The 12,881-nt window shown below is 36.3% G+C and overlaps 1 protein-coding gene across 8 annotated transcripts in view; it reads right to left on the reverse strand.

Moving 5' to 3' along the window:
- Positions 1–12,881, reverse strand: part of SATB1 (SATB homeobox 1) — a 101,207-nt gene that overhangs the window by 46,723 nt on the left and 41,603 nt on the right. For all 8 annotated transcript variants that reach the window (XM_077865328.1, XM_077865330.1, XM_077865331.1 and 5 more), the window contains 2 exons: positions 6,134–6,245; positions 3,400–3,854 (listed from right to left, as the gene is read on the reverse strand). In XM_077865328.1, coding sequence (XP_077721454.1) covers positions 3,400–3,854; positions 6,134–6,245 — 567 coding nt within the window. The remainder of the gene's footprint in view (positions 1–3,399; positions 3,855–6,133; positions 6,246–12,881) is intronic.

A 12,881-nucleotide genomic window follows, 5' to 3' on the forward strand; every position in this document is an offset into this window, starting at 1 on the left:
TATCAGTTTTGAATAATCCATCTTCATTCTTTATTTTACTGGAAAATAAAGTGTGCCAAAGACAAGGGAGGGGGGGAGAAAAAAAGGGAAAAAAGCCACAGAATGGGATCAGAGTTAAACTCTGGGTTTTATTTAAAAAAAAAAAAAAAAAAAGGCATTAAAGGAATATATTTGAGTTCAGAGAAGTGAACTGAAAAGTATAAATCAAGAAGCTTTGGCAATTATTTTTAGCCATAGGTTTCCATTAAAAAGACATCAAGTAGGCATAACTGAATGAATGACATATGCTAAAAGCTGGTATCTTCAGTAGCAATTAAAGAACATATGCCCATCAATTCAGAAGGGGAAAAAGTCCTTAGAACAAGGAATTATATGAATTTCACCATAAATTTTCAGAAAAGGTAAACTTTTTTTTTTAATAGTCAAGTGTGAAGGTCTTAAGAGGGGGATTTTAGAAGACCCAATTCAGATGATGATAAAATTCTATAGTTAAGAGTTAAAACATGATATTCAGGATTTTAAAGTTTCACAGAGCTGTCAATGACTAAAACAGTCTTAATTCATGATAGCATTATCTATTACATTAATGTTTTAACATACTGTTTATATGGTACCAGTTTCTTTATCTGATTGTATCATATAATGTTGCATTTGCTGTACATATTTTACATTAATTTTTTAAAACTTGGAGTTGGAACTGCACATTGTAATAAGTGCACACAAATGTGTGATGTGCGATTTAACTCTGCAGAGCTCCTTGTCTATACATATGCATTAGCATGTGTATTTTCGTACTCCACACTCACACCATACACTCTCACTCTGCACCTGCTTTTATTGAAATGCATACACTTTGAAATAAACACACTACATGCATTCATATGAATGTATAATCATTAAAATAAATGCAGCTGTGTGTGCGCGCATGTGCATGCGCGTGTGGTTTTTAAGTATGACCACCAAAAACACATGTATGCTTCCATGTTCAAAAGCTTGTTCCCAAAAAGTGAACACTGAAATACACATAGAAAATTACTCTTATTTAAGTCAAACAGCTTCAAATATGACCAATATTCCCACTTTGAATGAAGATACCAATTACCAATAAAAAGGTTTAAACCCAAATCCCTCTATCACCCAGGGCTCCAAATAATTTTTAGTAGTTAACTTTTCTAAATTAGCAATTATTAATAAAGAAAGCTCGATACCAAAGCTGTCACTTTTTTCATTCCCCTACCACCCTCAGAAAAATTTAAGCCACTGTTTTTGATGTTAACCACAGAGATAATTATCTTTTCAAAGAGATTAATATGGTATAAAGAGAGTGAATTCTAATTCTGCCTTCTTTCTAGCAACGAATCCTAGAGATATCCATGGAATCAATGTGAGAAACAAATGCAGAACAAATGGTCAACTCTTCAGAGTAACAGTGTGACATCATAACCCAAGAGAAGAAAAACTGTGCCGATGGATAGTAATTTCACACATCGCTCAGCTAACCTCTCTTGTCATTCTTCACCATATAAAATACATTCCTTAGTGCTTTAAGAAATAACAAATTGTTCAATTTTTAAAACACTTATCAGTAAATCTGTATTTCATTTGTGTTTATGTCAATGTTGTCTTCATGGGCTTTCAATTAAATTGACAAGCATTTTACTGATCTTTTATGTAGAGACCTATTTTTTGCCCAGGACTGAGAAATACTAGCAGTTACTGCTATTTCCAAAAATAAAGAATGCTGCCAGAAACAGGATGTCTAGAAGCCTGATTTTTGATTCATTCATTCACTTAATTTTCAAAATAATTACTTCTCAATTGAATATGGTGTCATGAAATGTACCAGCTAATAATGAACATATTTTTTATGTTGTAAAAATATAGAACTAGGTAAAATCATACAATTTTAACTTGAAACATAACCTTCTACAACTACTCTTTAAAAAAGACAAATGATGAACAAAAAACAGATAAAGAAAGTGAAAATAAACACCAGTTAGTTAAAGGCTTTTTCAGGCCTCCTAACTTTCAATCCAGTTAAGGCAAGACAAAAATAAGTCACCGCTGGGATTCTCCTAGGTATGGAAACTCTGCCAACAAGGAATTAATACTAGATTATTTTCGTACCAGAATCACATTCTTATAATCACGTCATAAACAAAAAAACTTAAATATGAAAGGAAAGTATGAGTCAAGCCAAAAAACAAATTGACAAAAGAACAGTGGTAAAACAAGAAAGTTGAAAGGACATAATGTCCTCATTTCTAATCAAAGTTACATGTTCTCTTGGTTTTTTTAGTATGCCTGGGCCAAAAATAAACACTATACATATCATACTGAATTCCAAAAAAAGAGATTTAAAAAAAAATCCTCTCATTCACAATTTAATAGAATGAATTTGTTTTGGACTTTTCATTTTAGGCCTTCCCATATCATATTATCACTCTTTTTCCAGGTCCCTCTAAACATCTTCCCTGCTGATAATATCTTCACAGGTATTTGCCCAGGAGGACAAAGGTGTGAACAGGAGGGGTGTATGTAGATCTCCGGGAGAAGTCTGCAAACTAAGGCCCATAGGCCGAACCTACCCTTGGGGCCTGTTTTGTAAATAGTTTTGCTGAAACACCAGGATACTCACATCCACTCACCTACTGTCCGTGGCTGCTTGACATGCTACACTGTGACCCAGCTCTTATGGCCCTCAAAGCCTAAAATATTTGCTATCTGGACTACTACAAAAAAGATTTGCTGATTTCTGATCTAAAAAGAACGATGTTTGGAGGAACGCAAACAATAATGTAATGAGGGGAGAGGACAAAGCTAAGAAACCTTTTATGTTAATAAGCCATATGTATACATATATGTATCTCCCCTCCCCCAGTGGCTGCTCAAATTACATGGCAGAAACTGCTATTGAGTCCTACAATGTTTTTGGGTTTTCTTTCCCCTGAAAGTTGTAGAGGAACTTAAACAGGGCACATTTACATACTTATGTTTGATACAGGGGTAACAGGAAAGCTAGTAGGCTAGAAGCCCAGAGCCCTACCAATGGCCTTGACCAAGTCACGAAACTTCTCTCAATCTGCTACTACTACCAGTCGATGATCTCATTATGTAAAAGCACAGGTAATGCCAGCTTGAAATATATTTGACATTGAATGTATTCTTTCAAGGCTCCTGAGTCAAGATCTATCTGTACATAGTTCTTTCTTGGTAAAGGAGGTTTATGATTGGGAAAGGAGTGTCAAAACCTGGGCACCAGCAAGAACAGACAATATGGTCCCGCCACAAGAAGGATTAAATATGAGTAAGCACAGAGGAAAAGAATAAGCATTAGTAAAAGACTAGTTAAGAAAGAAGAGAGAAAAGAGAGAGAACCATTACAAAGAGAAAACTGACCTGAGTTCTGTTAAAAGCCACACGTGCAAATACTGCCTGGGAGATTCCTGCTCGTTTCAGTTCATCACGTACCCACTGGTAGATTTCGGAAGACACCTCTGTGTTGGTTGAAACCTGTTGCTCCAAAGGCTTATTCATAGATCTACTGACAGGGGGAGGGTGGTTCAAGTATTGTTGGTTTAAGGACTGCTGGGCTAAAAGTCTATTCACTGCATACTGCTGGTTCAGCAGCTGAGCCATCACTAGCTGCTGGTTGACCAATTGAGGACTGATGGGCGTTGACACGAGCCCAGGGTGCAGGTTCGGTAGAGGGGTCCGGACAGAGGGCTGGCTGCCATGGGAGAGCTGCGCGGGGGACGGAGGCTGCTCGGCTGTGTTCCCTGGGACCGGCTGCTGGCCAAAGTTGACGTGATTGGCCCCTTGCTGGGATAGTTCAGAAAGACTATCCATTTCAACTAAAGCAGACAAAAGTAAAGTCATGTTAAGCCAATGGTGATGGGTACCGATAAGGATTTCCAACCATTTCCTAAACAGAGACAGTAGGCACAGGGCAATTTAAGATCCAATTAAACTAAGAAAATTTCATGATGCCTATGTTTTTACTTTTCTCTTCTGCACAATATTACAAACTTTGACAGGGGGACTACTTCAGGTACTTTGGGGCTAATTTTATAATGTGGTTTAGACTTAAGGCATAAAATTAATTATTTTCAAAGTCTATGTGACTAGTTTTGGAGTCAAACTATTATTCACTCTTATTTATTACTCCAAGAAGGCTTATAAGCAATGGCTATTTTAAAACAGCTTCTAGAAGAACACCGATTGCTTAATAGCAACTAGAGCTAAGAAAATACATGCACTAAAGAAAAAATTAATATATGTGTATTTTCTCATGATATATACTAACTTTTACTCACAGCAAAAGGTTTGAAAGGGAAAAGACAGCGTGTTATCTATGTTCAATTGTTACCTAGCCATGAACGTATAAAGAAGTAATCAACATAATAAATAAAGTGATCATAATGATAAGTAATAATAACTGAGTGTATTGAGCACTGGGTATCTTATATGGTTTGCTTCATTTGATTCAAACTACCATGTGTGGCAGGCATATCTGCAAGAGAATGAAGCAAATGATTTACTGTATTGCAAGCCAGTGTACCCAGTTTTGCTAAGACCCAAATGTTTCTTGAAGAAGCTATGGCTATTACCAGATGCTAAAGACAATCTTTCAAGGAAGGGGCGGGGAGTCATCCTGGTACAATGGTGATACTGTCACGATTTTGCAATTTATTATCACCCACCAGGATGAATGCTTCTCCCTTGGCTAGGTCCCTAATGTGGATTGGCTGAGAGTCAGCTGTAAGTGTGTCAAATGCTTTGCTGTTGCAAGGAAGAGACTGGTTTGATGCTCTTAAATGCAAAGGCCGAGCACGGTTGGTGTATGTAAATAGGTGAGTCTTTTCCAAATAGCACAACATGCTTCCCATGTATAGACTCTGGCTTGATTTTAATCATCATTTCTCTTTTTATTAAATATTCAGGCTTTATATTTAGAGGAACTTATCATATTGCTATAATCACTGATATATGCAAAATATAACTAAGAATTGGGAAAGAAACCTTCCATTTCTACCAGTGATATCAGCCCAAGTGGGCCATTCACAGGGAATAGTAATTCAAGCAATTATTCCAAAAATGATGCATTGTCTTCATTACAGCTCTAAGCTATAAAAGGCAAAGAATCTGTTTTGGTAGATGGATGGCTTTGCTTCAAATATTAAAAGCTAAAACATGCTCAAAATTCAGGTTCTCTTGTTTCTTAAAATCTTTAGGAGAAGTCATTATTGTTGTTGTTGTTATTAAACGAATGCAATGGAAGGAAAGAGAAACAGATTTAAACAGAGCATAATGCTATGCATATTAAACATCCCGTTCCTATATTATTTGGAAGGTACAAGTATGTGAAAGAAAACATTAATAGAAATTAAAACATTAACCTTGATCGCAGTGTTTGCTTTTGCAACCCTAGCAAACTCTAAAGGGAGAAAAACATCATAATCTAAATGCTCAGGTACAACACACAACTTTTATCTGTCGTTTTACACTGCTGATAATTTTTAATGCATTTCCTGCATAACGCATATTGACCTGAAGCTACATGTAAAGATGGGCTGCTACACTGGAATTAAAAGTTGAGAAATGGTTGTAATGATGTCTCTGGTATGGATGGTAAAGCAGTGCACTCACCGAAGTGCCTATCTAGAGGGGCTGGGGATTAGAGCTATAAAAATCACTTGATCTCAATTGTGGAAACTATAAATACAATTTAATTTCCTTAAAAATTGGGTGTAAAAATAGGCACTTTCTCTTTCTCTGAAACAAAAACAAAACACATAAAAGCATGATTTATCTCTGAGAGAAATCACAGCTAATATTAGTTATTCAAGGCCTGGTTAGGTCTTCACTGAGATGTTAAAAAATGACAGCTTCCCTCCTCCCGCCTCGATTTCCTGCATGTCTGACAACCAAGTCAGTTTGGCTGATTTAAACACAAACATTTATTGAATTTAATTATCTCATTATACTCATACCCACTCCCCACCCTCAAAGAAACATTCTAAATTGATCTCTAATTGGGCAATCACAAGACCTGGCTTTAGATGTGACTTTGATAAACCCCCAAATGACACATAATGGTATGTAGCCACCACTGCAACAGTTTTTTGCTTACCCATCATATCTTTTGTCTTCTTGAAATGTTTGTACCACCTTCCAAATTCTTGACATTTTGCTGCTGAGACATTTGCATAGTAAGTGCTGTTCACAATGGAAGAAATCATACTCTGCACGAAGAGGGGGGGGAAACATTTGTAATACATATCGGCACAAGATGGAACACAAAAATGATTTCAATTGTGTAAATGGTATTTTTTTTAATCAACTGAGTACCAATACTTATTTGTTTCGCACTCTGGCCTAAAGCCCCAACTTCTTAAAATTCATCAAGTAGCGCATCAAATGCTTATTTAAGTAGAAAGCAACAGCCCACTGAGACCAGGATAAAGCTATCAAACCAACAGACTTTGCTCTAGTATTCAGGGAACTTCTATCAATGTCATTTATTCTTAGGCTGACAAACTTTCACTGATCCCAATAAATCCAAGTACGTGAAGATGACTTTACCATTGCAATTCATAAATAAACACTACTTCGAGGTTAAGTAGCTATACTCTACATCCCTGCTATTCAAAGTATGGCCCAGGGACCAGCAATATTGGCATCACCTGGAAACCTAATGCATAATTCTGGGTGCTGTAGTCTAGCAAAATCCCCAGGGGATGTGAGTGTGCATGAAGTTTAGGAAACACCACTTGCACTTTCTACTCCTATTATTTGGGTTTCAACTGGAGGTACATTAACTACAGTAATGCTCTTCAAAGGTTAACTAACCATATTTGAGGAAAAAATTGACGATTCACAGAGATCCTCATTCAGAGAAAGAAACATTCTATAGTCTTACTGCTAGTTTCAAGTAAAGTTGAGTTCTGAATTTCAAACTAACCATAAAATTTTAAAATATACATACTTCATGCTTACTAAATTTCTCGAGGATACCACAGAAAAGAAAATGACCTATTTTGTTACTTGTCTTTACTCTGCTTTTAACAAAAACCCTGAAAACAAAGTTAACAGTGTAACAAACATATAAAAATAAAGACAGGAATGAAAATAATTTTTGAGTTGCTTTTAAAAAAAAAAAAATCTCATTTTCAACAAACAAAAACTTTTCTTCCCAGAAAATTTGGATATGGTAATTTGAGTAATTTAATTCATTGTTATTTTTAACCTTAATGCCCATGTTACCTAATAAGCAGTTCAATTAATCTCCAACTGCATTTTAGGAATACTTAGACTTCCACCACTCATCCTTCTTCTACTCCTATGCGGAGTAACATGAGAACTTACATTTCAGACTTCAGTTGGTCTATGGTGAAATAGTTTACAGAAGGCAGCATTGTTTAGGAGGCAGGGAACAACCAGAAAAGCCAGTTTGGAGACAAAAGTATTTTTATATCATTATCTTCTTTAAGCTACTTCTAATTTAAAGCTCTTTTGGTTATTATTGATTCTTCTGACATCGATTATCAGTGTTAATTTTGTAACATGAACACACTCCTGTAATATATAGCTCCTGGGGATCTTTGAAGAACCTCCAGTGAAGGATAATCCAGAATTATATTATTTATGTAAAACATGGCTATCTTTCCTAAGAGGCACTGTCATTTTTTTTTCTTTTTTTTTTTTCTCCTTCTTTTTTGGACACTTTCTACTTTATTATAGTCATTTTCACATTTTATTCCTCTAAAAAGACATTCTTCATATGCTTGTGATTCTCTGCCATTAATCCAGTAGCTTGCAATTTTACTAAGAGCCTCTCTTAGTCCAGACTACAAAAAGATACTTAGCAAGGTTGCCAAAACCAGAGCCAGATTACCTGATCCAGTTAACAATCCGTCAGCTTCAATCATACTTACTCTATTGTAATAATGGATCAATAAAGTCAGACATTAATAAAACTATTGAGATTGCTGATGGATAATGGTGATTTTGCAAATGGATGACAGGTGATGTTCTTCCACTTTGGTCCAATTTTTAAAAAATTATTACTCTTATTCCTAGACATTTTGGCAGTTTCTTAAATGTCAATATAATACTACATATAAGTTTTAGATGTAGTTTATGTCTTAGTTTTCAGAAATGTATGGGAATTCTCTAGATTTTACTAAGGGCTCTGACAAACATTCAGTCTATTTCAGTTTGCCATGAGTTCTGTATATGAAATTTGCTTTTTGCCGCACACCTACTATGTGCCTGGCAGGTACGAGGGATACAAAAGTAGATTAAGACACAGCCTCTGCCTATAAGAAGTTCACCATCTGTTAGTAAGACAGATACATAAATGGATCACTTCAATTTAATGTGATTCAGTAGACCAACAGTGGAAAATATATGGGGGGACAAAAGGAAGACTACATGGTATGTGGAAAAACAACCCATCTGAAATATTTTTATAACATTACAGCCCATATGTAATAGTGCTATGTAGTTCATTATTATCCATATGTGGAAAATAATATCCATATGTGCATGATCATCAAAGCTTCCTCCTGCCCTGGTTTAACCCTAACTTGGAAGGCTCTGTCCTTAAGTGACTTTCTGGATGCTTTCTACTCTGTCAAGTGGTGTGTGCTTAAGAAACTCTGATTAATGTAAATATTAGCCTAAGCAAGACGTAAATCAAAAAGCTAATCCGCAGGTTATGACACATGCCAATGCCACTATTTAAATTCTCTGACTTTCTGTGCTTTCAGGGGGCCGGGAAATATTCCATAATTCAGGTAACTTGAGGTAAGCTCTATTTTTTTTGGAACAACATGCAGTAATCTGTACAACTAAACTGCTCATGTGGCCACTGCATGAGGACATTTTCTGTGTGTGGTAAAATCCCTATTGAGAATCAAGTATGGCATCTGACTACACTATCAGTTTCAAGGGTAAGAAAGAGATTTCAAAATCTTTGGGGCACATGGCATTTCAAAGATCATATTCAATACTGATTCTTAAACCGAGAGAATCATAAAGAAACACCTATTATTTGCATAACACAAATAACAAAGTCAAGAGGGAGGATATTATTTTTCCTAGAGGATGGGGATATGTAGGGCATAGGCAGACCAAAATCCATGTTTTTAAGGAGAGATGCCTGGGATTCTTATGTCAATCAAAAGACTCTGGTTTAAACAGACTACAATAAGTTGTGAGTTTATGCAGCTCTGGGGCTCCATATTCTTTTCCAGTACAAATGTCTGACATATACTAAACACATACTAAATATTCATCTGATGAAAGAGAATAGTTAAATCTGCATTCAAGTCCAAAATGTGTAGCACATTGGCAATATGACCTAGTGCAAGGTAACTGACTCTCATTCTATCATCATCCCCCTTACTAAATGGGAATCATGGCAGCACTCACTTCATAGGATTGTTCTGAGAATCCATTCATTCAGGTAGTCTCTTTCATTCCTTTGGTATATATCGACTGAACTCCTACTAGGTGCCAAGCACTAGGCAAGTTACTAGAAAAATAATGACCTAAAGAGAGATAGTATCTACACTTACATAGACAATAAATAAAATGATGAATGTTATGCAATTAGCACAGAGCTGGGAACATACCCGAGTATGGACTTAAGAGATGTTAATTACTATGACAACCCTCTGCCTCCTCCTCCTCACTGGCTTTTATTATATGATCACATTTCAGATCAGTCAAAAGACTATGCTTTAAATAACAGAAGAGTATCAGAATTTTCAAGTGATATATTTTTAAGTCAAATACACTTTCTTATGGAGGACAGAGAGTATACTAAGTAAATTAAGTTGTAAGTTGGGTCAAGGGATAACTAGAAACACCAAAGGAAAAAGTATTCCACCATTAGTTTCAACATTTTCCAATCTGGCAGTATCTTGTGAAGCTGGCCTCTACTGGGAGCAGGCATCAGGAAGACATACACCACTTCTTTGACTTGGATTTTCAAAGCATGCCCTCTCCCCTCTTTGGCTAACAGCAGCACATCCTTCAGGACACAGTTCAGTTATCCTCACTTCTGCAAAGCCTTTCTGACTTGGTGTCCCTTGGCACGTAGCACCTCCCCAGCACTCTTCTTGCTGTTAGGAGTCTTGCGTCTTATCTCCAAAAGGCCTGGACCCACCACAGGGCTGGGCACATATTAGGTGATCAATCAAAGGATTAAAGGTCACTGAAATTAGCCATTACTGCAGGCTACCAGAAAATCCTTTTTTTTTTTTTTTTGGTTCCTAAAAGGTCAAAGGTAATGGCAGCTTGTCACATGAATCTTTTAAATGCATCATTTTTAGCTGTCATGATAGAACTCAGTTTAAAGAAACTTTGTTCATTAATTTGCAAGAGATCCCTTCCCAGGTTTTTCAAAATACATCCACACAGATGTCTCGGAAGTCGCAGTGCTCGGTGGTTATGTTATTCCAGTTCTCTCTCTCGGTGTCTATTTATACAAGCTCTCCAAAGCACTTTGAAAAAGGCACAACTTGTATCGCAAGTTTTCCTATTCAGTGGCCGGTCTATGCAGAATGTCAGTGTGCAGGGAATAAAATAATCAGGCTGACCAAACTCAAGTCAGCTCAGATCCCAAGTTCAAAAGCTGCACAGTGCACCAACCAATGAATAGGCCACAGCTTCCAGCGTTGGGAAACGCAATCTGAAAGTTGGCAGAAATTGGCTGTGGGTCTCATAACCCCAGTGTGACACAATATTCTCATCCTAGGAGCCAAGTTGTAAGCTTTTCTAAGATCCATAAAGCACATGTCTGCTCCCTATGAAGAGCTTCGGTTCTTTCTGAGAGTCTGCTGAAGTTCCGATCTGAAAGAATGCCATCTTCACAGAAACCCCAGTACTCTAGAATGATACCATCTGCCACAGGCTGAGCTTCCTTTTCAGCCAAATACATTATTTATAACCTTTCTAATTGTGAAAAGGTAAGGGTGGAATTTTTCTAAAGCCCGACTTAGATATAGTTAGAACATTCTGAACCTTTGCTCTCAAATACTGCAGGTCTCCAAATGTGAAAAACAAAAACAACAAAAAAACCCCATAAGGAATTGGTTGAGGTCATATCATTTTTCAAAATATTATATATTCTTTCAAACCCCTACTAGAATATAACATACGCGGTAGGTATATATTTAGAACACATTTAGAAACTGAAGGAAGATTATTTTATTTTTCTACTTGGTCATCTTAGTAGCCAATGAAGGGGTTTTAGGGAGAGGTGAGGCCTTCTGGAAAAAAAAAAAAAAAAAGGTTTAGCAACTGGGGAAAGGCAGTGATCTGATTACCCTTAAAATTGCTTTGTTGTGCCTTTAACAACAACAAAAAAACCCACCCCAAAACAATGCTAATCAGGTTATTCAATCATTTAAACCAAAACTGTTCATGCTTTTCTGCCAAATCAACCAACCACAGCAAAATCTGTTATCTCTGATTGCTCAGCTTCCAGTCAAAAAACAGTTAACCCCCACTATACCAAAAGTTTTCCAAAATACCCTCCCAGCTCTGCGTGCTCATGGAGAATAAAGAGAAAGCCATGTCATCTTGAAAGGGTAATTGAAGTGCTGTACCGTATTTGCATATTACAATATACTCTAATAAACTAAACAGCCTGTCCCGGAAGCCAGCAGCTCCCTAGCATTTCATCTGATCTCCATACTGACTTTTTGTGCACTGTGTATATATATTTTTAAACAGGACTGTGATATCATGATCAAAACTTACTGAGGACTTGCTGATGGTTTAACTGAGGTGGGAGGAGGTAGCAAAAGCATCTACAAAATGGTGGCTCACCCATGCTTAAAGCTTTCAGGCTCCATCAGCAGAGAGGGCAAAGGCTACAACATCTTATTTACACAATTATCTAAATACGATTAAACAGCTGATGGACAAATATTAAACTGGAAAATGTATAGTCATTTCAGCTTAATGTAATCCTCTTTCTGTAAACACCCAGGATGATTTTTTTCAACCAGAACAGTCCTGACATCTCATAAGCCTAAGGGTGAATAGCAAGAGATTGTTTTTGATAGTTATAAATATTCAAAAGACATGCAGACCATCTGCTTTCATAATACAGGTAAAGCAAGACTGAAATGGTGACTGCTGTATAAAAATGATTCTTTTAACAAAGTCTTCCTCTCCTCGAAAACTATAAAGACAGATGTCAAAAACTGTTTACACAGAGCAATCAGGAGCGTGCAAAATGTAATATTCCTTTTACACACAGTGCTTGCTAAAGAGATTTTTTTTTCTTTTTCTTCCCATCTGTGTGTTGCAACACATTTCTACAAGTTAAAAACATTTTTTTCAAACAGAGATCTCATGAATACCCAAAAACATGCTATCTGGTTTCTGAATGCTAATTAATTTCAACTAAGGAATCTGAATATCTTTTTCTGTAGGAAGGAATGTATGTTTTGAAATTGGAATACTCTAGAGACAGCAAGGGAAATAATCTTGCTCAGGTTTAATTCTATAAGGCGATTTTCATGTTTCTACCTTGTCTGTAATATATATCTGTTATGTCCATGTTTTAAATGAAAGCACATTACTGCTAATGTCTTTGGCATAAAGTCTAAAATAATTGTTTTCTGAAATAAATGCCTGCATATGTAAAATGTATATACAGAAACCTTTAACTTCTCAGTCGATGCAGAGTGATGCATAAAACCCTACAGTTAATTTTCAGGTCTGGAACACTAATCTTGACAGTAACCTTTTTATGTATTGTATTAATGGCACAGAGGCATTAAGCACCTTTTTATAATTTTCAATAAAATGAGCGTTTACTGAACAATCTGTCAAACTGCTGGCTCTCTATTCTTTTA

This window comes from Canis aureus, chromosome 22 (assembly GCF_053574225.1).
Source record: "Canis aureus isolate CA01 chromosome 22, VMU_Caureus_v.1.0, whole genome shotgun sequence".
In the NCBI taxonomy this organism is placed as follows: Eukaryota; Metazoa; Chordata; class Mammalia; order Carnivora; family Canidae; genus Canis; species Canis aureus.